General features: G+C 51.1%; 2 protein-coding genes across 4 annotated transcripts; one reads left to right on the forward strand and one right to left on the reverse strand.

The window, feature by feature from the left end:
- The first annotated feature begins 6,065 nt into the window (after nucleotides 1-6,065).
- On the forward strand, nucleotides 6,066-15,022 carry TEX261 (testis expressed 261). The gene is made up of 6 exons (XM_054474957.1): nucleotides 6,066-6,291; nucleotides 7,203-7,282; nucleotides 9,000-9,153; nucleotides 11,150-11,217; nucleotides 11,949-12,051; nucleotides 12,255-15,022. Exons 1-6 carry the CDS (start codon nucleotides 6,222-6,224, stop codon nucleotides 12,368-12,370), a joined length of 591 nt encoding a protein of 196 aa, XP_054330932.1. The 5' UTR covers nucleotides 6,066-6,221; the 3' UTR covers nucleotides 12,371-15,022.
- Nucleotides 14,242-22,657, reverse strand: ANKRD53 (ankyrin repeat domain 53). Of its 3 annotated transcripts, none has more exons than XM_054474953.2 (6): nucleotides 22,072-22,657; nucleotides 21,625-21,871; nucleotides 21,108-21,307; nucleotides 18,870-19,034; nucleotides 18,272-18,392; nucleotides 14,242-16,360 (listed from the first exon to the last, which is right to left on the reverse strand). In XM_054474953.2, exons 1-6 carry the CDS (start codon nucleotides 22,236-22,238, stop codon nucleotides 15,626-15,628), a joined length of 1,635 nt encoding a protein of 544 aa, XP_054330928.1. In that variant the 5' UTR covers nucleotides 22,239-22,657; the 3' UTR covers nucleotides 14,242-15,625. The 3 variants fall into 3 exon arrangements, with proteins under 3 accessions (XP_054330928.1, XP_054330931.1, XP_054330930.1); XM_054474956.2 differs by having other exon boundaries at nucleotides 14,242-16,825; nucleotides 22,072-22,493; XM_054474955.1 differs by lacking the exon at nucleotides 18,870-19,034 and having other exon boundaries at nucleotides 15,023-16,360; nucleotides 22,072-22,451.
- Nucleotides 22,658-24,446: the final 1,789 nt, after the last annotated feature.

Here is a 24,446-nt window from a genome sequence, read left to right on the forward strand (position 1 = left end):
GGGAGATGAGGCAGGACCCAGCCCACTGGCCAAATGGCACCTGATGACAAGGCAGGCAGAATCACCCTAACTGCAAAGTCAGGTGACTCAACTCAGAAAGACCAGAGAAAACCATGTGGACTCTGGAGCCAGCCTGCCCCGGTTTGAGCCCCGGCTGCTTAAAATATTAGCGGTATGACTTTGGACATGATATTGAACCTCTCTATGCCTTGGTTTCTTAGCTGTGATGGAGACAATAATAGTATCACCTGTGCTAGATGTGTGTATTAAATAGGTTAGTACATACAAATCACTTAGAACAGTGTCTGACACAGAGAAAGAACACTATAAATGCTAGCAGTTGTTGCTTTCTGCACTTCATCTTAGCCAAAAACCTGAAAAGCAATTTGGTCTTTGTTTTCTGAAGTAGAGACACCTATTATGTTGAAATAACTAGTTTCCCCTAGAACCCTCTCATGAAATATATGGAGTTGGTCCCTCACCCTACAAACATTAAACGGTAACATTTGTGTTTTTTGTTTCTTTTTCCTTTTCTTTCTTTTTCTTTTTTTTTTTTTTTCCTTGAGACGGAGTTTCGCTCTTGTTGCCCAGGCTGTAGTGCAATGGCTCGATCTTGGCTCACCTCAACCTCCGCCTCCCAGGTTCAAGTGATTCTCCTGCCTCAGCCTCCTGAGTACCTGGGATTACAGGCATGCACCACCAAGCCGGCTAATTTTTTGTGTTTTTAGTAGAGACGGGGATTTCTCCATGTTGGTCAGGCTGGTCTCGAACTCCCGACCTCAGGTGATCCGCCCGCTTCGGCCTCTCAAAGTGCTGGGATTACAGGCATGAGCCATCGCGCCCAGCCCTTGTGGGGTTTTTTGGAGACAAGGTCTCACTCTGTCACTCAGGCTGGAGGGCAGTGGTGCAAACATGGCTCATTGCAGGCTCGACCCCCTGGGCTCAAGGGATCCTCCCACCTGAGCCTCTCAAGTAGCTAGGACCACAAGTGTGTGCCATCATGCCCAGCTAATTTTTTTTATTTCTTGTAGAGATGGGGTCCCACTATGTTGCCCAGGCTAGTCTTGAACTCCTGGGCTCGAGCAATCCTCCTGCCTCAGTGCCCAAATTGCTGGGATTACAGATGTGAGCCACTATGCCTGGCCACCTGTCAATATTTAAATCAACAAACTGGTCAGTCACCTTTGAACCTCCAAACCCTTTCACTCTTGAAATGAGTCCCTTGAATTGAGTGTGGGGACCTGCTATCCTTCCTTCCCTCCTTCAGGCAAGGCCTGGGTTTGCTCCCCTTGTAACTCCTTCCCCAAACACAGCCCAAGGATCCTCCCTGAGCCCCGCCCTGTCCTGTTTGGTCCGGTGGACCTGACTTCTCACCACTCTCAGGAAATGGTGGCTTCTCTCTTCCTGCCATTGGAGGAAATTTGAATCCTCAGCCTTACCTCTCTCAGGCTACTTTTGGCTTTAAAACTGTGGGAAGTGAAAGTGCCCAGCCCTGGAAAAACAAGGCTGGTTCAAAGGTGAAAGCACTTAACCTTTTGGGGCCTCCAGTTTCCCCTATCTACAATTCTGGAGAGGGATGGGGGATATTTTTATAGTTTCCTCCTTCCCTGGGAAGATGTTTAGGGAAAAAAGAATACCAATTGAGACTTTACTGGTTGGGTGTGGTGGCTCATGCTTGTAATCCCAGCACTTTGGGAGGCTGAGGCAGGCGCATCACTTGAGGCCAGCCTGGCCATCATGACAAAACTCCATCTCTACTAAAAATTTAAAAATTATCTGGGCATGGTGGTGAATGCCTGTAATCCCAGCTGCTTGGGAGGCTGAGGCAGGAGAATTGCTTGAACCCAGGAAGCGGAGGTTGCAGTGAGCTGAGATTGTGCCACTGCACTCCAGCCTGGGCAACAGAGCAAGACTCTGTGTCAAATAAGTAAATAAATGAGAGAGACAGAGAGAGAGAGAGAGAGAGATACTTTACTGTGCCTCTACTCACTGATGCTTCTGTGTCTCCAGTACAAACTCCTCAATAGAAAAGATCTGGACATGAAGCTCCCCTATTGGAACAATCAGGGATGACCAAGTCCCATGACCTAAGGTTAGCAAACTTACTAGTAAGGCACCACTCAATGGTTTTTCCTCACATAGGGACTGGGTAACAACAGGAAATTGGAGACATCCTAGCAGGCTCATCATATTATGAATATTTTAATTGTAAACTTCATTTATGAATAGGTAACACCTTTCCATATCTTTACATAGTTCAATATTTTAAGGATATAAAAAGACGTACAGTGGGAATGCTGTTTCCTACTCTCAAACCCCACCCCTTCTCTTCCTAGGAAGCAAGCAATATTACTGTTTTCTAATGTATCCTTCCAGAGATATTTTATAGAAAGAAATGTGTAGCCTGGGTGATGTGGCTCATGCCTGTATTCCCAAAGTACTACTTTGGGTGGCTGTGGCAGGAGGATTGCTTGAGCCCAGGAGTTCAAGACCAGCCTGGACAGCATAATGAGACCTCATCTGTACAAAAAATAAAAATAAAAAAATCAGCCAGGTGTTATGGCATGCACTTGTAGTCCCAGCTACTTGAGAGGCTGAGGTGGGAGGATCTCTTGAGCCCTGTGTGTCGAGGGTACAGTGAGCCATGATCTTGTCACTGTGCTGCAGCCTGGGTGACAGAGTGAGACCCTGTCCCTCCCTGCAAAAAATGTGTATATAGATTCTTTTCCCCATTCTTTTGCTTTTTTTCAAAAATAGTCCTATATAGGTACATAAAGAACACCCTCATTGGCTTTTAGGGCTAAATATACTTAACCAGTTTCCTATCAATGAACACTTAGGTTGTTTTCAGTCTCTTACAGTGCTGCAATGAAAAGCCTTGTAAATAAGCATATGGTGAGGCCAGGTGCAGCGGCTCATACCTGTAATCCCAGTACTTTGGGAGGCCAAGGTGTGTGGATTACTTGAGGTCAGGAGTTTAAGACCAGCCTGGCCAACATGGCGAAATCCCATCTCTACAAAAATACAAAAATTAGCTGGGTGTGGTGGTGGGCACCTGTAATCCTAACTGCTCAGGAGGCTGGGGCAGGAGAATCGATTGAACTCAGGAGGCAGAGGTTGCAGTGAGCTGAAATAGTGCCACTGCACTCCAGCCTGGGCAACAGAACAAGACTGCATCTCAAAAAAGAAAAAAAAAAGCATATAGCCCTTTAAGGTCTCACTCTGTCACCCAGGCTGGAGTGCAGTGGTGTGATCCTGGTTCACTGCAACCTTGAACTCCCAGGCTCAAGCAATCTCCCACCTCAGACTCCCGAGTAGCCAGGACTACAGGCACCATTGCACCTGGATAATTTCTAAATTTTTTGTAGAGATGGGGTCTCACTTTGTTGTCTAGGTCAATCTTGAACTCCTAGGCTCAAGTAATCCTCCTGCCTAGGCCTCCCAAAGTGCTAGGATTATAGGCGTGAGCCACCCCACCATGCCCCATATACATATCTCTCAGGTATTCTTAACTGGGGGTACAGGGACCCCTTAGAAGTCAGCAGGTATAGAATTTAGGGAGACAATTTCAAGATGCCTGGAAACTTGGAAGGAGAAGGATAAAAATATATATTTTTATCTATAACTCTCTCATATGATTAATGATATCTTGAAATATCATTTACACTCACTCCTACTTTGTCATTGTGGTAGGTAGCTATTAGATTTTGCAATAGGCCTGCTTATGTCATATATTAATAGAGAAGCACATAAATTACAGAATACATTTGGTTTTCTAAAAATAGTTTAATACTTGCATTTCAATATAATTGGTTTGCTTTGTAATCTTTTTTATTTTTGTTTTGTTTTTGTTTTTGTTTTTATTTTGAGACAGAGTCTCGCTCTGTCTCCAAGGCTGAAGTGCAGTGGCGCGATCTCGGCTCACTGCAAGCTCCGCCTCCCGGGTTCACGCCATTCTCCTGCCTCAGCCTCCTGAGTAGCTGGGACTACAGGCGCCCGCCACCATGACCGGCTAATTTTTTTTTTTTGTATTTTTTAGTGGAGACAGAGTTTCACCGTGTTAGCCAGGATGGTCTCGATCTCCTGACCTCGTGATCCTCCCGCCTCGGCCTCCCAAAGTGCTGGGATTACAGGCGTGAGCCACCGCGCCCGGCAACTGCAATTTTTTTTTTTTTTTTTTTGAGACAGGTTTTAATTCTGTCATCCCAGCTGGAATGCAGTGGCCCAATCATAGCCCACTACAGCCGCCATCTCCTGGACTCATGTAATCCTCCTGCCTCAGCCCAGAGTAACTGCGACTACAGGTACGCACCACCATGCTTGGCCATTTTAAAATTTTTCGTTGCCCAGGCTGCTCTTGAATTCCTGGCCTCAAGTGATCCTCCTACCTCAGCCTCCCAAAGTACTGGGATTACAGGCATGAGCCACTGTGCGCAGCCTGCTTTGTAATCTTTTTTTTTTTTTTTTTTTTCTTGAGACGGAGTCTCGCTCTGTCGCCCAGACTGGAGTGCAGTGGCGCAATCTCGGCTCACTGCAACTTCCGCCTCCCGGGTTCACGCTCTTCTCCTGCCTCAGTTTCTTGAGTAGCTGGGACTACAGGCGCCCGCCACCAAGCCTGGCTAATTTTTTGTATTTTTAGTAGAGACTGGGTTTCACCGTGTTAGCCAGGATGGGCTTTGTAATCTTATGTATTTTGTTGGGGGGAGGCGGGAGCTATGCATAACATAAAATTTACCGTTTTAACCATTTTACAATTCTGTAACACTGTATACAATTCAGTGACATTAAGCACATTCACACTGTTGTGATGCCATCAGCACCATCCATCTTCCCAAACTGAAACCCTGTATCCACTAAAAAGTAACTCCCCATTCTTTGTCCCCCAGACCCTGGCAAGCACCATTTAACTTTCTGCCCATGATTTTGACTACTCTGGGTACCTCATATAAGCGGAATCATACAATGTGTGTCCTTCCCTATTTGGCTTATTTCACTTAGCATCATGCCTTCAAGGTTCATTGATGTTGTAGCATGTGTCAGAATTTCACTTCATTTTAAGGCTAGATAATATTCCATTGTACGTTTATAGCACTTTGTGTCTATCTTTTCGTCAACCGATGGACATTTGGGTTGTTTCCCTCTTCTGACCATTGTGAATAATGCTATGAATATTGGTATACAAATGTCTCTGCTTTCTCAGTTCTTTTGGGTATATTCTACCCAGAAGTAGAATTGCTAAATCATATGGTAATTGTTTTTTTAGGAATACGTATTTTTATGCAGGAAAAATATGATTCTGAAATAAGCCTACTAGACTCTTGTTCTACATACTTTATTTTGCATGCCTGTCTCGGCCACTAGATGGGAGACTTGTTGACAAGGACTAACCGGTTCCAGGTGCCCCTCAGGAACCCTCCAAGAGGTGTAGTAAATGCATCCAGTGCCTAGCGGACGCCCTGCGTGCCCGGCACGGGGTGAGGTGCAGGCGATACAAAGGTGCAGAATGTACCCCAAAAGAACAGCCTAGAGGGGAATTAGGCCGGAGGATGACCGATTGAAATCACCCCAATTCCTGATTATGCCGCTTCCTATGTGCATGACCCAGGGCAACTTCCTTTGGCCCCAGCTTCCCCATCTATAAAATGATTTACATCATCTACTCAAATTTCCGACAAGAACACACCTCACCTTTATCATAGAGTGTGGCACATATTAGGAATTCAATAATTTTATCCCTGTCACCTGCGATAGCAAGACACAGACTTGTCCGCAACCTGCCGGGAGGCAGGTTCTGGGGAGGTTGCTGGGTCGCGGTCGGGCGGCCCTGTCCCGCCCTGGACCACCTCCAGGCTGGTGCGGGAGTGCACAGGGAGGGGCTGGAGGCTGCACTCCGAGCCCCAGTATGGGCGCCTGGTCGTCTCCGTCCCTGGGGACCGTCCCGCCTCCCCCTGGCTGCAGCCGTCTGCATTCGTTCCCCTCAGTTGAGCGGGGGATCCTGGAGGGGCAGCGGCGGTTGGCCCTCCTCTCCGGCGGGCGGCGCTAGCGCGAGCCTGGCCCCGGGCAACGCTCGGGCCGGGCTCCTCTCGGCGGCGGCTCACCGTCGTCCTGCCGTCCGCGGGGCGGGGACGCGGCGGCGGCGGCGGCGGTGGCGGCTGTGTGTCGCCGGAGCCGAAGCGCGCAGGCCCGTCCCGGTGGCCGGGGAGCGGGCGGGTGGGGGCGCCATGTGGTTCATGTACCTGCTGAGCTGGCTGTCGCTCTTCATCCAGGTGGCCTTCATCACGCTGGCCGTCGGTGAGACTGCACGACCCCTGCCCGCGCGGGCTCCCGCCCCGGCATCGGTGCTCGTAGGGGGTCGCATCGCGGGGGTTTCGGAGCCACTCGGGGGACCACTGCCTGGCGCTCCCGGCCTTCGCCGCCCCAATCCCATCCCGCTGATCCTGCCCCTCCTGTCGAGCCTGGCAGCCCGGCCTGACCGCGGCTCCTTCCAGGTGTCACAAAGTCCGCTCCGGCAGTGCCCGAGAAAGCGTGACTCGAGTCCCGCGCCCGCGCCTGCGGACCGCTAACCGCTGCGGCTCCCACTCTTCGCGAGCCTGCCGCGCGGAACTTTTCCCCAACGCGTACCGCCGCCTTTGCGCCTCTGGCCCTTCATACTTCCTGCTCTCTCCACCTTTGACACTTCTCCTCTGGCTAGTTCCCATTCGGCCTCAGTTGAGATGTCATCTTTTCCGGGAAGTCCACAGAGGTTGATGGTCCAGCAGTGCCCTGTCCTTTCCCTAAAGTAGCATTTCTCACACTGAACTCGTCTGTCTGTCCCTACTGTTCCCCTTCCCTTTCCCAAGCTGGGTCAGGGAAGGACCTTTGTCTGTCTTGTTCAGCTGTATTCTCAGCCCAAGGACCTGGTTCATGCCAAGTGCCCAGCAGGTGTTTATTGAATACGTGAAATTCCGTTTTCTGAGCCAGAGGTTATCATTGTACTGTGGCATCAAATGCAGACTTTCATTGATTTTTATGAGATTTGTCCTTAGTTGCCCTAAGAAAGTTTTACTTCTCCAGACTTGGAAGGGCAACACATGGGATGTTTGGTTTGTTCTTGACCTTCTGGGGTCCATGAAGGGTGGATGGGGACTGGGCTGCAGAGAGAGCGGTGACCAGGATGGTGGGAGTGACCCTGACTGATTGTCTCCCTGCCTCCCACCCTGCAGCGGCTGGACTCTATTACCTGGCAGAACTGATAGAAGAATACACAGTGGCCACCAGCAGGATCATAAAATACATGATCTGGGTAAGTGGCATCTTTCTCCAGGAGTCCTCCTCACTCTTTTGCCCTGCCTCAAAAGCAGGAAGTGGGGAGAGTTTGGCATGGATGATGAGGCCTGTGTCTCTGCTGTTTCCTGAGCATACACTCTTACCTCCTTGCCCTGAACGCTGTCTTTTGGGTCTGCACTCCTGGGCCCAGATCTTCCCTGGCCACCTTCCCCAAGTGGCATTGTTTCACTGCAGGCCTTGTCCTCTAGTCCTTAAGGTGACAGCCAAGTGTACTTCTCTGTTGACAAGGCCATAGATTTGACTTTGCTTAGCTCTCTCCCGCTGTCTTTAGCCCTTTGCTCTGCTCACAGCATTTAAAACTTAGAGGAGCCACAAGACAGTTTTGCATATATGTTCATTGCCATCTTTCTAATCGGATCAAGTGATTTGTCCTAAGATCGGCAAAGCTTCGCTGTTCTCGCCCCTCCCTGGTCTCATGGGAGGCTTCTCTTACTGAAGACACAGTCCTTGCCACTGATGTCAAAGCCATAGGGGTGACTGCTGGTGGACAGACTTCCTTCAGCTGCAGGAAAGGCTGGGGGTAGGGCTGCCATTGGAGAGAAAGCGTCCACAGCCCCTCAAGTCGCCTAGTGTCAGCAGCCACTTGCACTCTGGGCATGGCTGAGGTTGGGAGTTCACAGTGGAGGCAAGACTATAGCCCTCAGCTCTGGTCCAGAGGTCCAGCTTGTGGGTGTTGGCACAGTAATTAGCCCTTCATTCAGCCAACTGTCATCTGCTAAGCACTGACAACTGTAGGTCCTTATCAGCAGTGTTTTTCAAACTGTAGGCATGATTCCTTATTTGGCTGTATATTTAATTCAGTAGGTCACAATCAGCATTTTTTAAAAAAAGGAACATAAATAGAATTGAAATTTGAGCTTTGAATCATATATATGTATATATGTGTTGGGGTCACAGTGTAAAATGTTTTTCTTTTTTTTTTTTTTTGAGATGGAGTTTCGCTCTTATTACCCAGGCTTGAGTGCAGTGGTACAATCTCGGCTCACCGCAACCTCTGCCTCCTGGGTCCAAGAGATTCTCCTGCCTCAGCCTCCTGAGTAGCTGGGATTATAGGCATGCGCCACCACGCCTGGCTAATTTTGTATTTTTAGTAGAGATGAGGTTTCTCCATGTTGGTCAGGCTGGTCTCAAACTCCCAACCTCAGGTGATCTGCCTGCCTTGGCCTCCCAAAGTGCTGGGATTCCAGGCGTGAGCCACCACGCCTGGCAGATGTTTTTCTTACTGTGGGTTGTTGTCAAAAAGTTTGAGAAATGGGCTGGGTGCGGTGGCTCACACCTATAATCCCAGCACTTTGGGAGGCCGTCAGAAGTTCAAGACCAGCCTGGCCAACATGGTGAAACCCCGTCTCTACTAAAGACACAAAAATTAGCTGGGTGTGGTTGTGCATGCCTGTAGTCCCAACTACTCAGGAGGCTGAGGCAGGAGGATTGCTTGAATCCAGGAGATCGCGCCACTGCACTCCAGCCTGGATGACAGAGTGAGACTCCTTCTCAAAAAAAAAAAAAAAAATGTTGCCTTTTGGGAGCAGATAACCTAGCTGGGGAGGCCAGACCTGTGAAATGAGGAGATTGAAGCATGAACCTAGTGCTGCCCAGAGCGGGCTGGGGGTTGGTGAGTCCAGGAAAGTTGCCTGGAAGAAGCGCCCTGCACTGTCTGCCTCTGGTTGTTTCAGTTCTCCACCGCTGTACTGATCGGCCTCTACGTCTTTGAGCGCTTCCCCACCAGCATGATTGGAGTGGGCCTATTCACCAACCTCGTCTACTTTGGCCTCCTCCAGACCTTCCCCTTCATCATGCTGACCTCGCCTAACTTCATCCTGTCGTGTGGTGAGAGGGGACAGAGTTGGGGAGGCAGCTGATGTGGTTGGGTGTGCCCATCTCCATCCTGGGCACTAAAGGGGATACAGAAAAAGCCAGCTATTGAAGTCCTCCAGGAAGCCAGGCTAGTTGGGAAGATGCGGTTCTTACTGCTGAGGACTCTAGAGCCCACCTTGGCTCTAGTGAATAGAATTTGTTGGGGCTGGGGGCTCAGACAGGGAGGGCTTTCCCAGAGAGGTAAGTTGGAAGGAGAGTTTGGGAAAGAAGAGGTTGTGGATTGGCTGAGGCAGGGCCCCCAACTGAGCAGTTCCAGCCTCAAAAAAACCACTTGGCCAGAAAAAGCCCAAAGCCCTTCCGGTAGGCAGGCAGGCAGGCAGCTGTCCGTCCAGTCCTCTGACCCAAAGTCATGGTTGGGACTGGAGCCTCGTGGGGCTGTGAGCACCTTGCAGACTCTGGCCTGTGAATGCCTCCTGGGGGCTGCAGCTTCTCATCTCATTCTTACTGGCTGCCGCTGCCTCGGGCTTGAGCCCGGATGTGGAGGATCCAGTCTTCTTGGCGTTGTCCTGCCACTACTTTCTGACCTTGGGGAATCATTGGCCCTCTCTGGGCCTTAGCTTCTCCATCTATTCAGAGAGGATGTTTCTGAAAGAACTATTAGGAGACTCAATGGGCATATAGTAGGTGCATATAGGTATTTACAGATATTCCTGGAAAAGGCTTCGGAAAATATTTTGGTTGCCAAGATTGCCATTGCTCCTGTTCATCATTGCTGGCTACCCTAGCTTTCAGTCAGGGTATCAGATGGAGTTAGGGGTTTTTTAGAGTGATTTTTCTATTTTCTATGAGAGAGCCTAGAGAGTGAATATTATCCACACAAAGGGCATATTGTTAAAGCCAAAACTGGTTTCTTCCTTGGGTGTTGGCATGATTTCACCAAAGAATTTGTTCAGCAGAGGTTTGTTTAGGGAGCCCTTCCATGGAGACCAGGCCCCTCTGTCCCAGGGAAGAAGTCCTGCCCCCAGCCCCTCAGCAGCAGGCTCCCCTGACTTCACTCCCTTGATCTGCCCTTTGATGCCTAAAAGAGTATTTCCAAAAGATCTTGTGGGCACCAGGCACTATCCTACCTCCCATTATCTCTTAGCCCTAGAGTGTGGCTAGGCATAGCAGAACTGTAGTCTTTGCCTTAGAATGGGAGAGGCAGGAGAGAAGAAAGGAGACATGGGAATTGCTGTGAGGTATGTGTGAGGGGACAGTCAGTTTCAGGGGACATGTTCTTTCTGGTGCCTCCCCTTCATCTCACCAAGGGAACCGGCAGGATGACTGTGTCTTGAGCAGCCTGTGTCCAGGATATGCACACGTGCCCTCTTTTATAAATTCAGTTACACACCAAGGAGGGGTGGCTGTGTGTGTGTGTGTGTGTGTGTGTGTCCAGAACGTATCAGTTCACACCGGTATGCCTTACCTGGGGGCAGGATGGGGAGGGACCCCCTCCCCCAGAATGTTGAGGAACCTGAAGACTGCACCTCAAAGCATCTAGCAAGTCTTGCCCTTTTATTCCTGAGGAGTGAGAGCCTTTTTATTTGAGCAGGACTTCTCCTTGCTGCCCAGTTTGGAGTAGAGCCTCTTAGGGGCATCTAGTCTGCACACCCATGATTTCTCCCCACCTGTCACTGTGGGAGAGCTTTCTTTAGCACTCACATCCACTAAAAACGAGGTTCATTATCATGATGCTTTGGATTATGTAACATAGAAGTCTAATTTTTATAACATGCAAAGAGCCTTCTTCTAATTTTACTCGGAATGCCCTGTGCAGTGGGCAGGTTGAAGCTCATTCTCCCATTTTAGCAGATGGGAAACAGTTCTAGGCAGTAGCCTACTCTGAGTTGAGTGTAAAGTCAGGCCTAAGACTCCATGGAGGCTCCCAACTTCTGAGGGCCTTTTGAAGTTAAAAGTACAGCTTTCTGTTATTCCCCTTAAACTGACTGACTCTTCATTCCCTCAACAGGACTAGTGGTGGTGAATCATTACCTAGCATTTCAGTTTTTTGCAGAAGAATATTATCCCTTCTCAGAGGTAAGAAGTGTCCGGCGCATTCAGCTGTTAACAGGGACAGGGTAGTAAAAGGGAACTTGCATGGTTTACTTTGTGAACTTAGCTATGATTTGAAACTGAATCTGTTCAAGGATTACACGTTGGAAAAAAACAAAACATAGATGGTTTGAGAAAGCAGTGTGGATGGGGACAGACTGTGCTCCTTTGGCCGAGGTGGGGAGGACACTGCTCTTCCTCAGTGAGTCATTTGGGTCCCCCTGGAGGGGTCATCCTGAGGTCAGGAAGGGGTCCTAGGGTGACCTTCTCTGACACAGTCCTCACAGGGCAGGGATGGACTGCACCCCTGAGCCCCAGCTTTTCCCAGTGACTGCCAAGGTTTTCTTCTCCCACGATTTCTCCACACCCTGCTGCTCCAGTTTGAACTTCTGGGAAGAGCAAGGTCACTTCTTTGGGGAGTGTGGGTCAGTCAGTCATGGCTTAGCACTTTGTCTGCCTCCTTCAGTCCAGGGGAGTTGCTTGTCCTAGTGACCAAGATGTGGGGTTTGTGGCCACATTCAGTCATTTTCAGCCTCCACCTTTCCCCACAGAAGGATTTCCATGTCTGAGGGTGGCGTTCCCTGCTTCGCAGGCCTGGGCCGCCTTCGGAGATCAGGTGTGGCCCCCTGTGCACTCTTGACCAACACGCAGTCACCACACCCAGCCCACTCTTGGCACCTCCGGGGCACCCTCTTCTCAGTCTCTCTTGTTGCCAGGTCCTGGCCTATTTCACTTTCTGCCTGTGGATAATTCCGTTTGCATTTTTTGTGTCACTTTCGGCTGGGGAGAACGTCCTGCCCTCTACCATGCAGCCAGGAGGTGAGAAGGGATTTGTAAGGGGCTGAGGTGGGGGCAAGCCAGCAAGGCCTGGGTTGGCAGGGGTCCACTGAGGGAACTGGAGTCTAGCCCTGTGTTGGAGACACCTGGACTCGGGGTTGGGAGGGCCGTGTTCACACACACACATGCGCACACACACACACTCTGTCTCTCTCTCTCTCATATTCTTGCCTGTGTTTCCACAGATGATGTCGTCTCCAATTATTTCACCAAAGGCAAGCGGGGCAAACGCTTAGGGATCCTGGTTGTCTTCTCCTTCATCAAAGAGGCCATTCTACCCAGTCGTCAGAAGATATACTGACCCCCATGCGGGCAGGATGTGGGGGCAAGATCAGGAGAGTCAGGCCCCTGGGCCTCTATGCCAGGTGGGGACCGGAAGTCGGGAAGGCACCTACCACCTGCCCTGGATTTCCTCCCCTCAACTCTGAAGCCCCATCCCCACCCTCCTTGGGGGGCTCAGCTTGGCTCAGATCTGATGCTGCAAGAGGCTGTAACCTCAAAGGGCACCAAGGAGGGTGGCAGAGCCTGCTTAGCCAGGAGGCCGAGGTCCCTCAGTCCTCCCCTGTCCCTTCCAAGGTGGGTCAGGAGGTTCTGGCCCTGCTGGGGCAGGCAGGGCAGGGTTTGTGAATCTTAAGAGCAGATGGTGACAAGTTCTCTGGGCAGGTGGCCATGGGGAGGGGCCATGGCTTGGCATGTCCAACAGAAATAGTTTTTGCTGTTGAATGGTGATTTCTGTCCAAGTGCGGATTTCCATTTGAATAAAGCTTCTAGGTGGCACTGTTTGCCTTAATACCCTGACAGTTCATCTTCCTTTCTTCCTGCTAACCTTCTGCTCTGGACTGGACTCACTTTTCTGCTCCAGGGACTCCTTTTCTGGGTTTGGGTCTTGCCCTTCCCAAGGGGCTGTTCTTGTGGCCCTTAATGGGAAGGGGACAGGGGTGAGGAGCTGAGCCTGCTCAAGGAGTGGGAAGTGGGGCTATAGGCAGCCTCTCTGATGCACTCTCTTCCATCTCTTTCCCCAAGGCTCCATGACTGTCAAACTGGGAGTAGGAGAGGGGACAATTTAGGACTGGGCTAGATTTTCAGAAGAACATCTACAATATCCTATTTATAAATCTTCCTCTGGGAAAAGGAGTGGTTTCTGGCTGAATACTATCTTAGGCTCAAGGAGAAACAAAATAAAAATTAGCTTCCAGGCAGCCTGTTTTTAAAGAAATGGGACTAATGGGAGAAGCTGTTTGTCACTCTAAGAGCATCCAAGGCCTGGCCCTCTTCTGTGCACTCTTGGCTCCTGGGGAGATATATCTGCCTTCTAAGAAGGCAGGCCAGGTCTTGGGCACAGACCTGCATTTGTTGACCTTGCACTCCAACTATAGTGCCTTGCAAGTGCTCAACAGTACATATTGGAATGAAGTCCCCATGAGAGCCATTTCTGGCCATGTTCTATACCTCAAAGTGAGGCTGGCAGGTACAGAGATGAACTGTACACGTGATACATTTAAGCCACTGGAAAAACCCCTGTGCTTGAAAATATTTCCTCTATATCATGCCTGGAGTTCCATCATAGCCCTTCATTTCCTTGGCTTTAGCATTTACCTTCTCTTAAGAATACCAGCTTTCCCCTTTCCCTGAGAGGAAGAGCACATGTTGGTCTTCTCTTAGTGTGAATGAGATTGCCAGGCCCTTTTCTCCTATGCACACCAGGATGGACAAGGCAGGGGATACTGGCAGCCTGCACCATCCTGCCATTGGGCTGACAGCTGGCCCTACTCTCCTCCCTCTGCTGCTTGGTTCCTCACCTTGATGATGTGGCTTCGCCCCCTCCACTCTACTGCCAGTGTTCTCCCAGGGGTTGCTAAATCCAGCAGACCCCTTTCCTGTCTTACTAGATCTGGGCAGCATTTGACATGGCTGATCACCCCTTGCTTCTTGGATGGCACTTCCCTGGCACCTCTGTGGCTAGTTGTCCTGCCTCCCTGGCTGTTCCTTTCAGGCTTCCATGAAGGCTTCTCCACTTGCCCATGCACAGTAGGGTCTTTCAGGGTTCTGCTGTGGGCTCCCTAGGGAAGTCCATCCATCTGGATGGTTTCAAGGACGGTGAGGAATTTAGAGTTGACCTCCAGCCCCAACATCCTTCCTGATCACCTGAACCACAGTTTTGCTGCCTTCTAGGTGCACAGACAATTCAGGTCCATGGCCCAGATGGTACTTGCTGTCTTCTGCAAACCTGCCCCTTCTGGGTACTTCCCTTGACCCCGAGATCACTCAGGAGTCAGACAGGAAACTTCTTCTATTCCTGTTTTCTCTTTCTGCCCACCATATCCAATCTCTCAAAACGGTCAGGTCTACCTTAACATCTCTTGATTTGAGCCACTCCCACCGTCATCAGCTTTCACCTGGATTATCGTGACAGCCTCCTACTGCTTCTCTATCCCGTGGCCAGAGCTATCTTCCTAAAATGCATTGCATAGTTGATCAAGTCACTCTCTGGCCTAAAACCTTCCTTGGCTCCCTGCTGCCCTCAGGATAAAGTCTGGACCCCTCAGCATGGCTTGTGAGACTCATGGTGTCCTTGTCCCTGCTCACCTCTCTGGTCTCATCATTTGCCTTCTTGCATTCTGGGTCCCAGCCTCCTGTATCCAGAGATGCAGTGGCTCTCCATTGCCACTCTGATTCCTCCTTTCTTTTGGTCACAGAGAAAGGGTACTTTCTCTGTCAAATCTCAACTTACACTTGACTTCCTCCAAGGAGCTTTGGCTATACCCTCTCCTCCCGACCCCCACCCTGGCATACTACACAGATCACTCTGGGCTCACTTGCCTGCCTAATGGTCATCTCCCCAGTAGACTGTAAGCTCCTTGAGGGCAAGGATTGTGTTGGAATTTTTGTATTAACAGTGCCTGGCTTGGTGCCTGGCACCTAGAAAGCACTCAATAAATGTTTGTTTAATGAATGAATTGTAGTGATTTGTACAAGGGGATACAGGGAAGCCAGTTAACTTCCTGGAGGAAGTACAAGTGCTTTCATAGACTCAAATGGAAACCACACATCCCTCCCCTCCCTTGATGTACTGCCCATGCCTCCCTGAACTGCAGAAACCTCAGTGGCCGCTGGGAATAAGGATGGCAGCCCAGAGTAGCAGGGAAGCCCGTACCAGGGGGACATATTAGCTGCCCTCCACCCCATTCTGGGTCTCAGCTTAGAGCCTGCAGCAGGAAGGGCTTAATCTGAAAAAGAAACAGAATTTCCCAGTGGGTCCTTCCATCCTGGAAGCCTGGGCCCTTAGGGCTGGGAGGGCAGTGGGGGTGCCAAAATGTGACAACTTCTACAATGCCAAGGTGAAGGATAGTGTCTGACCACCCACTCTGAACCTAACTTGGATTTCCTGGTGGCGGCGGGGGAGGGGGTGCCAAGAGATTTATTTGCAGAGAAAAGGGAGGCCTGGGGTCTGGGCTTTTGATTGGGAAGGGGGACTTCTATTCTCAAGCTTGGGAGTGGGAAGCCCATAGGCACCCCTCCCCCTTTCCTCGCCACCCACAACGCGAATTTCCACACTTCAGCCTTCACTGGGCTGCCTCGGGGGAGAGGTAGCCGTAAGAACTTTTGGGTTGGTTTGTGGGGAGGGCAGGGTGGGGAGTCCTTGATGAGATCGCACAGCTGCCAGGAAGGCTTCATCAAATGTGTCACGCAGGTTCATGGCCAGAGTGTCGGTCCAGAAGGTGTTGTCACCCAGGTGCCGCTTCCTGGGCACTTCCCTCATGCCGATGGGGTAAAAGCCCTGGGGCACCTTCATTCTGTACGGCGATACTCGCGGGTACAGCATGCGGAGCAGCACCTCAAAAGGCAGCCGCGGCACGGGCGCCACCCAGTGGCCGTCCACTGTGTGCAGCTGCGCACCGCCGTGCCCATCAGGCCTCACCTCCAGGAAGCTGCTGAAGTCGTGCTCCGGAGTGGGGTCTGGATGCACGCCCAGGCGGATGCCCTGCGAGTGGCTGATCTGGGTGGTGGGGGGTCTGGTGGGGTTGTTGCTAACATTCCACATCGTGGGCCGCTTGACCGTGGGCTTCCTGTAGATGGGCTTGGGCATCTCCGTGGGCTGTGGAATGCATTGCAGGCGCGCCTCCACAGAGGGGTGGAAGCTCCTGGAACGCTGCGATCCCCGTTGCTCTGGGGTCTTAGAGAGGGCGGTGGCCCGGGCTTGCTTGGTATTAGAGACCAGAGAGTGGCCTGGGTGCAGCTTGCCGTGGAGCCACTTTCTGATAGCAGCTTCTCTGAGAATTTTGTGCTCTTTCTGCAACAACAGAGGGCACAAGAGAGTCATGGAGGCCTGCTGCCCTCTGCTTCTGTGCAAGGAGGTCCTGTGGCTGTAGCTTTCAGAAACCACGGTCTGAAGGATGAGGGAAACTCTGAGTCTGATGGGAGCAACACCTACCTTATGGGAGCCAGTGTTCCGATGGGGGAGACAACTTTTTCCATAAGGGAGCCCCTGGGCTGAGTGGGGAGACAAAGCACCTCTCCCAAAGGGGAGATCTCCAATCTGATGGGAGAGATATAGCCTCTGCCCTAGGTGAGACTCCAGCTTGACATGGGAGACACAGTCCCTGCCCTAGGGAAAATCTCAAGTCTTACAGAAAGACAATTCCCTTCTTCTCCAAAGGAATCCACAGTCTGATAGTAGAGACATGTCCTGCCATAAGAGAGTCTCTGGTGTAATGGGAGAAAAGGAAAATGGGAAGTGCACACTGCATCCTTGACCCTGGAAAGAGAAAGCAGAAAGGACCGGATGGCCTGATGTGGACACACTTCTTGGAAGTGGTGGGCCTTGAGAAGTCATGTAGGGAGGATACAGTTGGCTGGCTCTCCAGGCCCAGTGGCAGCAACTCAATCTAGCTCTGTCCTTGCCTCCACGGAGCCTTCCATATATTGTCATAGAACCTGCCCCACCGCCATTGTCTCACTATCTCACTCCCAGACTGCTGCTAAGCAATCAGAGGCTTCGGAGATTGACCCAGCTCCAGGCGCAGGCTCTGACTGGGCTAAGCCAATCATAATAATTCCATCAGACCTTGCCCCAGACCTAAGTCAGTCAGCATATGGCTTTCCTTTAGTTCTAGCTAAAGGAATGAGAATGGACACTTGATCGAATTGAGGCCATAAGAGATGAGGGGAGATGCAAGGAGCTTCTGGAAAAGGTTAGAGCTACAGGAAACAGATGGGCCTTGCCTCCTCTGGACAGTGTGTGACTCTGAGGACTGGTGACCCTGACATCAGAGGAGGAGAGGGCTGAGAAATGGAGAGAAATGGAGCTGAAACAGACCTGGTGTGCCAGATTCAGCAGCCCCAAAGCCCTCCCCACTTCAGGATTCACTTAAGATTCCCAGTATCTTCTGAGTTTTCTGGGTTTTGCACCCTATGTAATTACACCTGCTTAAAATCCCCTTTCTTCCCCAGCCAAGGTCCTTCACTGATGTGGGCCCCTGCCAAATCTTGTCAGCCTCCAACTTACATCTGATCCCTAGCTGCTCTGAGTTTTCATTCTCTGCATACATCATGTTCCCAGGTGCCTCTATGCCTTTCCATGCGGCTGCTCTTTATGCCTGGTTAGCCCTTCCCTCCTTCATATAGCCAACTGCTGCGCATCTTTCAAGACTCTTCTTAAGCATCATGCCTCCTGACACCCTCCTGGACCCTCTCCTCCTTGATGGGCCTGTAACCTGCCTCCTCTGCTAGACTCTAAGCTCCTTGAGCATGGGGACCACATATTGTTCATCTTTAGACCTCAGGGTCTAGCAGGTTCCTAGCACAGAGTGAATGCCCAGTGCCTGCTGGAAGGAAGGGTGGATCTTTTTAACCAGAGTGTGAGCCCCAGTTACTGGCAGGGCCTTGGTCTCATTGAAGGTTCTCATCCTGAAAGAGGCTGTACACTAGGAGGGGCCCAGAAATACTTGCGAATTTAAGCTTGCTTAAACTGGCTTTCTAACACAGGATAAGACTTTTGACCAAAAGACTGGCTTATTTAAAAGAGCGGAATTTCAGAGTACACGGTGGGAGTACAGGCGAAAGGGTGGCTCTTTCAGGGTGGGAGTGCTTCTAGCCACTCCTCCACAATATGTGGGTCACTGCCCCCTCTGCTCACATGCCTGGATAGCAGCTGTCCCCTGGCCCCCCTGCTGTCCCCCGGCCCCCCTGCTGTCCCCCTTACTTGATACTCAATCAGGTAGTTGTGCTCCATGAGGGTCAGCTGGATCTTGAGCATCTTCATTTTCCTCATCTCATGGGCAAAGTCCTTCTTGTCCTTTTTCCACATGGCATCCTTCAAGAACCTGGTGCCAAGGTCAGGGCGGGGGTGTCATCCCACAGTGACAGAGCTTCCACCTGGGCTGGGAAGACTGGCTGCTGCTGAGGGCTTGGATGGGGATGAGGGGAGTGGCCAGAGGGAGATGAGCAAGATGAGCCATCCCCATTGCCCGGGGCCCTCTGGCTCTCTACTTCCTTTAGGTGAAAGAGGAAAGTCCTTGATGACCTGGTCACCACCCTCCTGCTGAGAAGCCAGGGGCCCCAGGGCAGGAAAGGAGGGCAATGATCAACCCAGAGAGCTGGGGACCTGGGCAGACTTACCCCCCAGCCCAGGTGATGAGGTGATTGCCTCATCCAAAATATCCTGGACAGTAGACACATCCTCCAGCTGTCTGGCTTCCCAACCCTCCCCTTAAAGGCTCAGCTGTGGTGAGGGCCCTAGGGAAAAGGCTGGGGGGAGGGGAAGGGGGTGGGCAGGCTCCAGGTGGTTCTCACACTCTCACCGGGCACAGGCACGGTGGTTCCATATTTTGCAGAAGTCAATGGGTTTGTAGCCCATGGCATCTTGGGCATGGACGTTGGCGCCACTCTGCACCAGGACCTTCACACAGTCCAGCAGGCCGTCACAGGCTGCCAGGTGCAGGGGCGTGGAGCCGTTGCATGTCTGACTGTGGAAGGCCCCGCCAGTGGGGATGAGGGCAGAAAGGAAAGACAAAGAGCATCTGCCCATCAGATAGATGGACACACCAGTTTCCAAGCCCTGCTCTACCATCAGTCCACTGGGTGATCCTAGCTATGTCTCTCCCTTTCGGCACCTCAATTTCCTTTACTGTAGAGGGAGGAATTGGACTAAGAACAGTAAAAATCTGACTTTAGAAGGCATGTGACAGTTAAGAACTGGTGGAAGGAGAGCTGGCTTGGTTCAGAGACCACTAACCTCATCCGCTCTTAAACCAACCAGCCCCCTGCCCTTTCCCTATGCCTCACCAGATTCCGTATGCCCACAAGATCTGCATGACCTGGGCCTAATCTCCTCGATCTTATCCTTTGACTTTGCCCACTCTTTCCCAACACATGGTCTTTGCATATGATGTTACCTCTACCTGGAACACTTTTCCCTGGCTCTTTGCATGGTTGGCTCACTTTGTCTTCAGGTTCCAATTTAAATGTCACCTCCTTAGAGGTGATTGCTTCATCCAAAATAGATCCTCTCCCTACCTGCTTTACCCCCTACACCATCACCCTGTTTATTTTTTTCATAACCACTTCCCATGCTCTGTCAGGATTCTGTTCATTTATTTGTTTGCTAATTCACTGTCTGCTCCTGCACTAGAATGTCAGCTTCATGAGGAGAGGGACCATTTCTGTGACTCTAGCATAGTGCTTAGCACATAGTGCATACTTCATACTTTGAATGAATGCAGTCTTCTATATGCCATGCACTTTTTTCAGTGATCACAGTAGTCCCATGTGATAGGTACTGCTACTCTCCCAAGTTTCAGTTGAAGACACTGAGATGGAGGTTCCCAAACTTAGCTGCAAGTTAGAAGCACCTGGGGATCTTTTCTGACTTCCAAAGCCCAGGTCACACCACAGACCCATTAAATCACAGCCTTTGGATTGGAACACAAGTGTTTATATTTTTTAATTTTTTTTTTTTTTTTTTAGCTGGTGTCTCACTCTGTCACCCAGGCTGGAGTGCAGTGGTGCGATCTCGGCTCACTGCAAGCTGTGCCTCCCAGGTTCACGCCATTCTCCTGCCTCAGCCTCCCAAGTAGCTGGGACAACAGGCACCCGCCACTACGCCCAGTTAACTTTTTTGTATTTTTAGTAGAGATGGGGTTTCACTGTGTTAGCCAGGATGGTCTTGATCTCCTGACCTCATGATCTGCCCGCCCAGCCTCCCAAAGTGCTGGGATTACAGGTGTAAGCCACGGCGCCCAGCCTAATTTTTTTTATTTTTTATTTTTTGAGACGGAGTCTCGCTCTATTGCCAGGCTGGAGTGCATTGGTGCAATCTCGGCTTACTGCAACCTCCACCTCCCAGGTTCAAGCAATTCTCCTGCCTCAGCCTCCCAAGTAGCTGGGACTATGCCACCATGCCACCCGGCCAGGTGTTCATATTTTTTAAGCTCCCTAGGTAATTCCAATGTACACCTAAGTTTGGGAGCCAGAGTACTGGAGCTTAAAGGTTAAGTGACTTGCCTAAGGTCCTGCTGTCTGCTACCAAGTTGCAGAGCTGGGATGTAGACTAGGTCTGTTAAAGGCCAATCTTTTTTTTTTTTTTTTTTTGAGACGGAGTCTCGCTCTTGTTGCCCGGGCTAAAGTGCAATGGCACCGTCTCGGCTCACCGCAACCTCCACCTCCCAGGTTCAAGCAATTCTCCTGCCTCAGCCTCCCAAATAGCTGGGATTACAGGCATGCACCACCACGCCCTGCTAATTTTGTATTTTTAGTAGAGATGGGGTTTCTCCATGTTGGTCATGCTGGTGTCGAACTCCTGACCTCAGGTGATCCGCCTGCCTCAGCCTTCCAAAGTGTTGGGATTACAGGCGTGAGCCACCATGCCTGGCTAAAGCCCAGTCTCTTTACTACACCATGTGGATTCCTGACTGCTTTATGTGGGACCCAATCCTTGTGACCCCCAGCAGCCCCTCTGCTTGTCCTGCATGGATTTGCCTGCCTGGAAGTGGGGCTGTGCCCGTGCCCAAAGCCTCCCTCCTGAAGTAGGCTGGACTCACGCATTGAGGGCTGCGCCTTTCTCCAGCAGGTAGTAGATGCAGGGGAGGGCCATGGTGGTGTTGTCCCTGTGGATGACTAGGTGCAGGGGTGTCTGGTTATTGTTGGTCAGCAGGTCCACGGGAAACTTGTACTCCTCTACCAGGACCTGCAGGCATGCAAGCTTACCCCGTCGGGCGGCGAAGTGGATGGCAGTGAAGCCCTGTAAGGTCCAGAGCAGGCAGGAGGAGGCTGAGTGGGACTGAGGTTCCAGGGTCCACAATTTATATAAATTTATTAGGGTTACCTTCACTCTCTTCCCTGTGTCCCCAGGAATGCTCACACCCTTTTGCTAATTAACCAGTGTGTGTTCATCAGCCCACCCAACCTCCCTGCCCCCAAAATGGTCCTTCCACAGCCAGAAGATGAGTTAAATTAGGAAGATCTACCCAGAAAAGGACATCTTTTCTCCAGGTGACCACTCCGAGCAGGGTAGCGGGAGAGGGACCTCTGTCTTTGCCCCCACCCTCAAGACCCTACCTTGTCGTCGGTGGGGATTTCCCTGAGGCTCTGGTTCAGACAGAATCGCAGCCATTCCACGTTGCCCACAGCCGCCGCGAACAGCTGGTAGTAGCTCCCGATCGCGGTCTGGTCGATCACCGTCTGGTCGGACTCCTCGCTGGGGCTGGGGTCAGCGCGGGGCAGGGTGAGCGAGGTAGGGCGGCGCGGCGTGTCGAGGGCAGTCGCCTGCGCACGGAGGTGGTCGGCGAGGTCGGGCTGGGGCTGGCTGGTGGGCAGGGCAGTGGGTAAGCGACTCTGGGCCACGGCCCAGGCACCTCTCGGGAGGCGATCCCTGGCCCCCGCCTGGCTCTCCGGGCTTCTCTGGCCGCAGCCTCCGCCCCCGCCCGCTCCAGGCCGTGCCCACCAGGGAGGCGCTGGGCCGGGTTCTCGCTCCCCGCAGCCAGGACACCTTCTCCCGCTACCCACCTGGGCTGCTTGGACTTCGCGTCAGTCCAGGTGGCCTTCAAGGAGACTTTGTTCGCCCGCTGCATGGAGCCACGTGGAGTTGGCTGCGGCCGAGCACCTCTCCCTTCCCTTTCTGAGTGCCAGCTTCCCGAGCCCGCCCGCCGAGTGGTGCTGCCCGTAGAGGCCATCACGGGACTGGAACTCGGACCCGGGCCGGGCAGGCTGCTCACAAACCCGCCGGCGCCCCGCCCTCGGGGGCCGCTTCTTGCCCGCCGGCAGCGGTTTCCTGGCCCCTTCCAGGCCGCTAGAGTTCGACCCCCTCTCTAGCTGGAGGGGCAGAGCCCGGGCGCCTCCGGGGACCCTGCCCGCCTGCCGCTCCCCACCCGCTGCTCTGCTCCCGGCCTGAGCCAAAACCCCCACTCAACCTTCCAGTCCTGCTGCCCGGGAAACTCAGCATCAAACACACAAACAACAAAGACACTTAGCTTTTGTTTCCGATTATCAAACTAGTAAGTAGAAAACAGAAATATTCAATTTGGAAATTAAAAATTACCATCCCACCACCCACAGAAATCATGGTTTATTGCAATATATATGCATATCATGACTATTTTTTGTATCTCTTTTCGTTTATTAATAGCATTATATTATGAGCGAGCGCCCATTGTCACTCCACATACTAAACGTACATTATGACGCAACCAGAGCCCAGCGTCATAATGGATGTGCCATTGTTTCACATGTGCTGCCGAGAACGAAATGGCTCAACTCTGGTTGTTTTCTTAGAATGGATTCCTGGGAGTCGAATCACTAGGTGAAAGGGAATGAATATTTTTCAGCTGTCAATATGGGATTGCAGACTGCCTTCCAGGAAGGTTATTATTCACTTCCACTTCCACCTGCAGTGAAGCGGGTGTGCTGCACATCAGCAGTGTGGCTTTGGGCAAGTTATCTGACTTAGTCTCTGCGGGCGGCAAGCCACCCAGGTGCCGAGGCAAGAGACCGAGGGCACGAGCTGTTCCAGTATAATAAAATATATAAAACAACAAGAGTTATACTAGATCTAGATCATAGACATGATTATATATGAATATCGTTAATCGTTAGTTTGTAGCAATTACTCTTTATTCCAATATTGTAATAATCCTCGCTCTATAATCATAACCTAGGAAAAACCAGGCCATACAGATAGGAACCAAACGGACATAGTGAGAAGTGACCGGAAGAGTGCGAGCCTTCTGTTATGCCCGGACAGGGCCACCAGAGGGCTCCTTGGTCTAGCAGTAATGCCAGCGTCTAGGAAGACGCGGGTTACCAAGTGGACCGTGGTCTAGCGGACCGTCGTCTAGCGGTAGCATCAATGCAAAGAAAAAGCACCCGCTACTTAGCAGACTGGGAAAGGGAGTCTCCCTTTCCTGGGGGTTTTTAGGGAAGACTCTACTCCACCACCTTTTGTGGAGGGCCTGACATCAGTCAGGCCCGCCCACAGTTATCTGGAGGCCTAAACGTCTCCCTGTGATGCTGTGCTTCAGCGGTCACACTCCTGTTTCACTTTCGTGTTCCATCCTGTACACCTGGCTCTGCCTTCTAGATAGCAGTAGCAAAATTAGTGAAAGTACTAAAAGTCTCTGATATGCAGAAATAATGGCGTAAGCTGTCCTCTCTCTCTCTCTCCCCCAGCCTTGGCTGCCAAACAAGGAAGGGCCCCCTGTCCGGTGGACACGTGACTCACGTGACCTTATCAATCATTGGAGATGACTCACACTCCTTACCCTGCCCCTTTTGCCTTGTATCCAATAAATAACAGCACAGCCAGGCATTTGGGGCCACTACTGATCTCTGCCCTCTTGGTGGTAGTGGTCCCCCGGGCCCAGCTGTCTTTTATCTCTTTGTCTTGTGTCTTTATTTCTACAATTTCTCGTCTCCATACACAGGGAGAAAAACCCACCCACCCTGTGGGGCTGGTCCCTACAAGTTTCTACAGCAGCAAAATGGGGATAATAGCACCTACTTTACAAGGAATGAAGGAATGTAAACAATGAGAACGGTGCTAGCAGAGAAGCACTACCTGTGAATCTGCTATTACTCAGAGAAGAACTATTCCAACCATTGCTAGCATCGGATGTTAGGATTTTAAGTAAATGTTCACTAATTTGGTAGTGGAAATGATGTTCTAGTGTGGCTCTTTGATTACCAACAAGGGTTAAACATTTAATTATCAGTGGTTTTGTCTTCTAGGAATTCTTTTACTCTCATGGTTCTTTGAAGGCCTTAATATGTTTCTTACTGATCTGTAAAACTTATTAGCATAGTGACCCTTTATGTATGTTACATTTGTTGTCAATATTTTCCTCAGTTTGCTTTTGACTTTTTAGAATATATAGTAGCTAAGCAAT

The sequence above is a fragment of the Pongo pygmaeus genome, chromosome 12 (genome assembly GCF_028885625.2).
Source record: "Pongo pygmaeus isolate AG05252 chromosome 12, NHGRI_mPonPyg2-v2.0_pri, whole genome shotgun sequence".
Classification (NCBI taxonomy): Eukaryota; Metazoa; Chordata; class Mammalia; order Primates; family Hominidae; genus Pongo; species Pongo pygmaeus.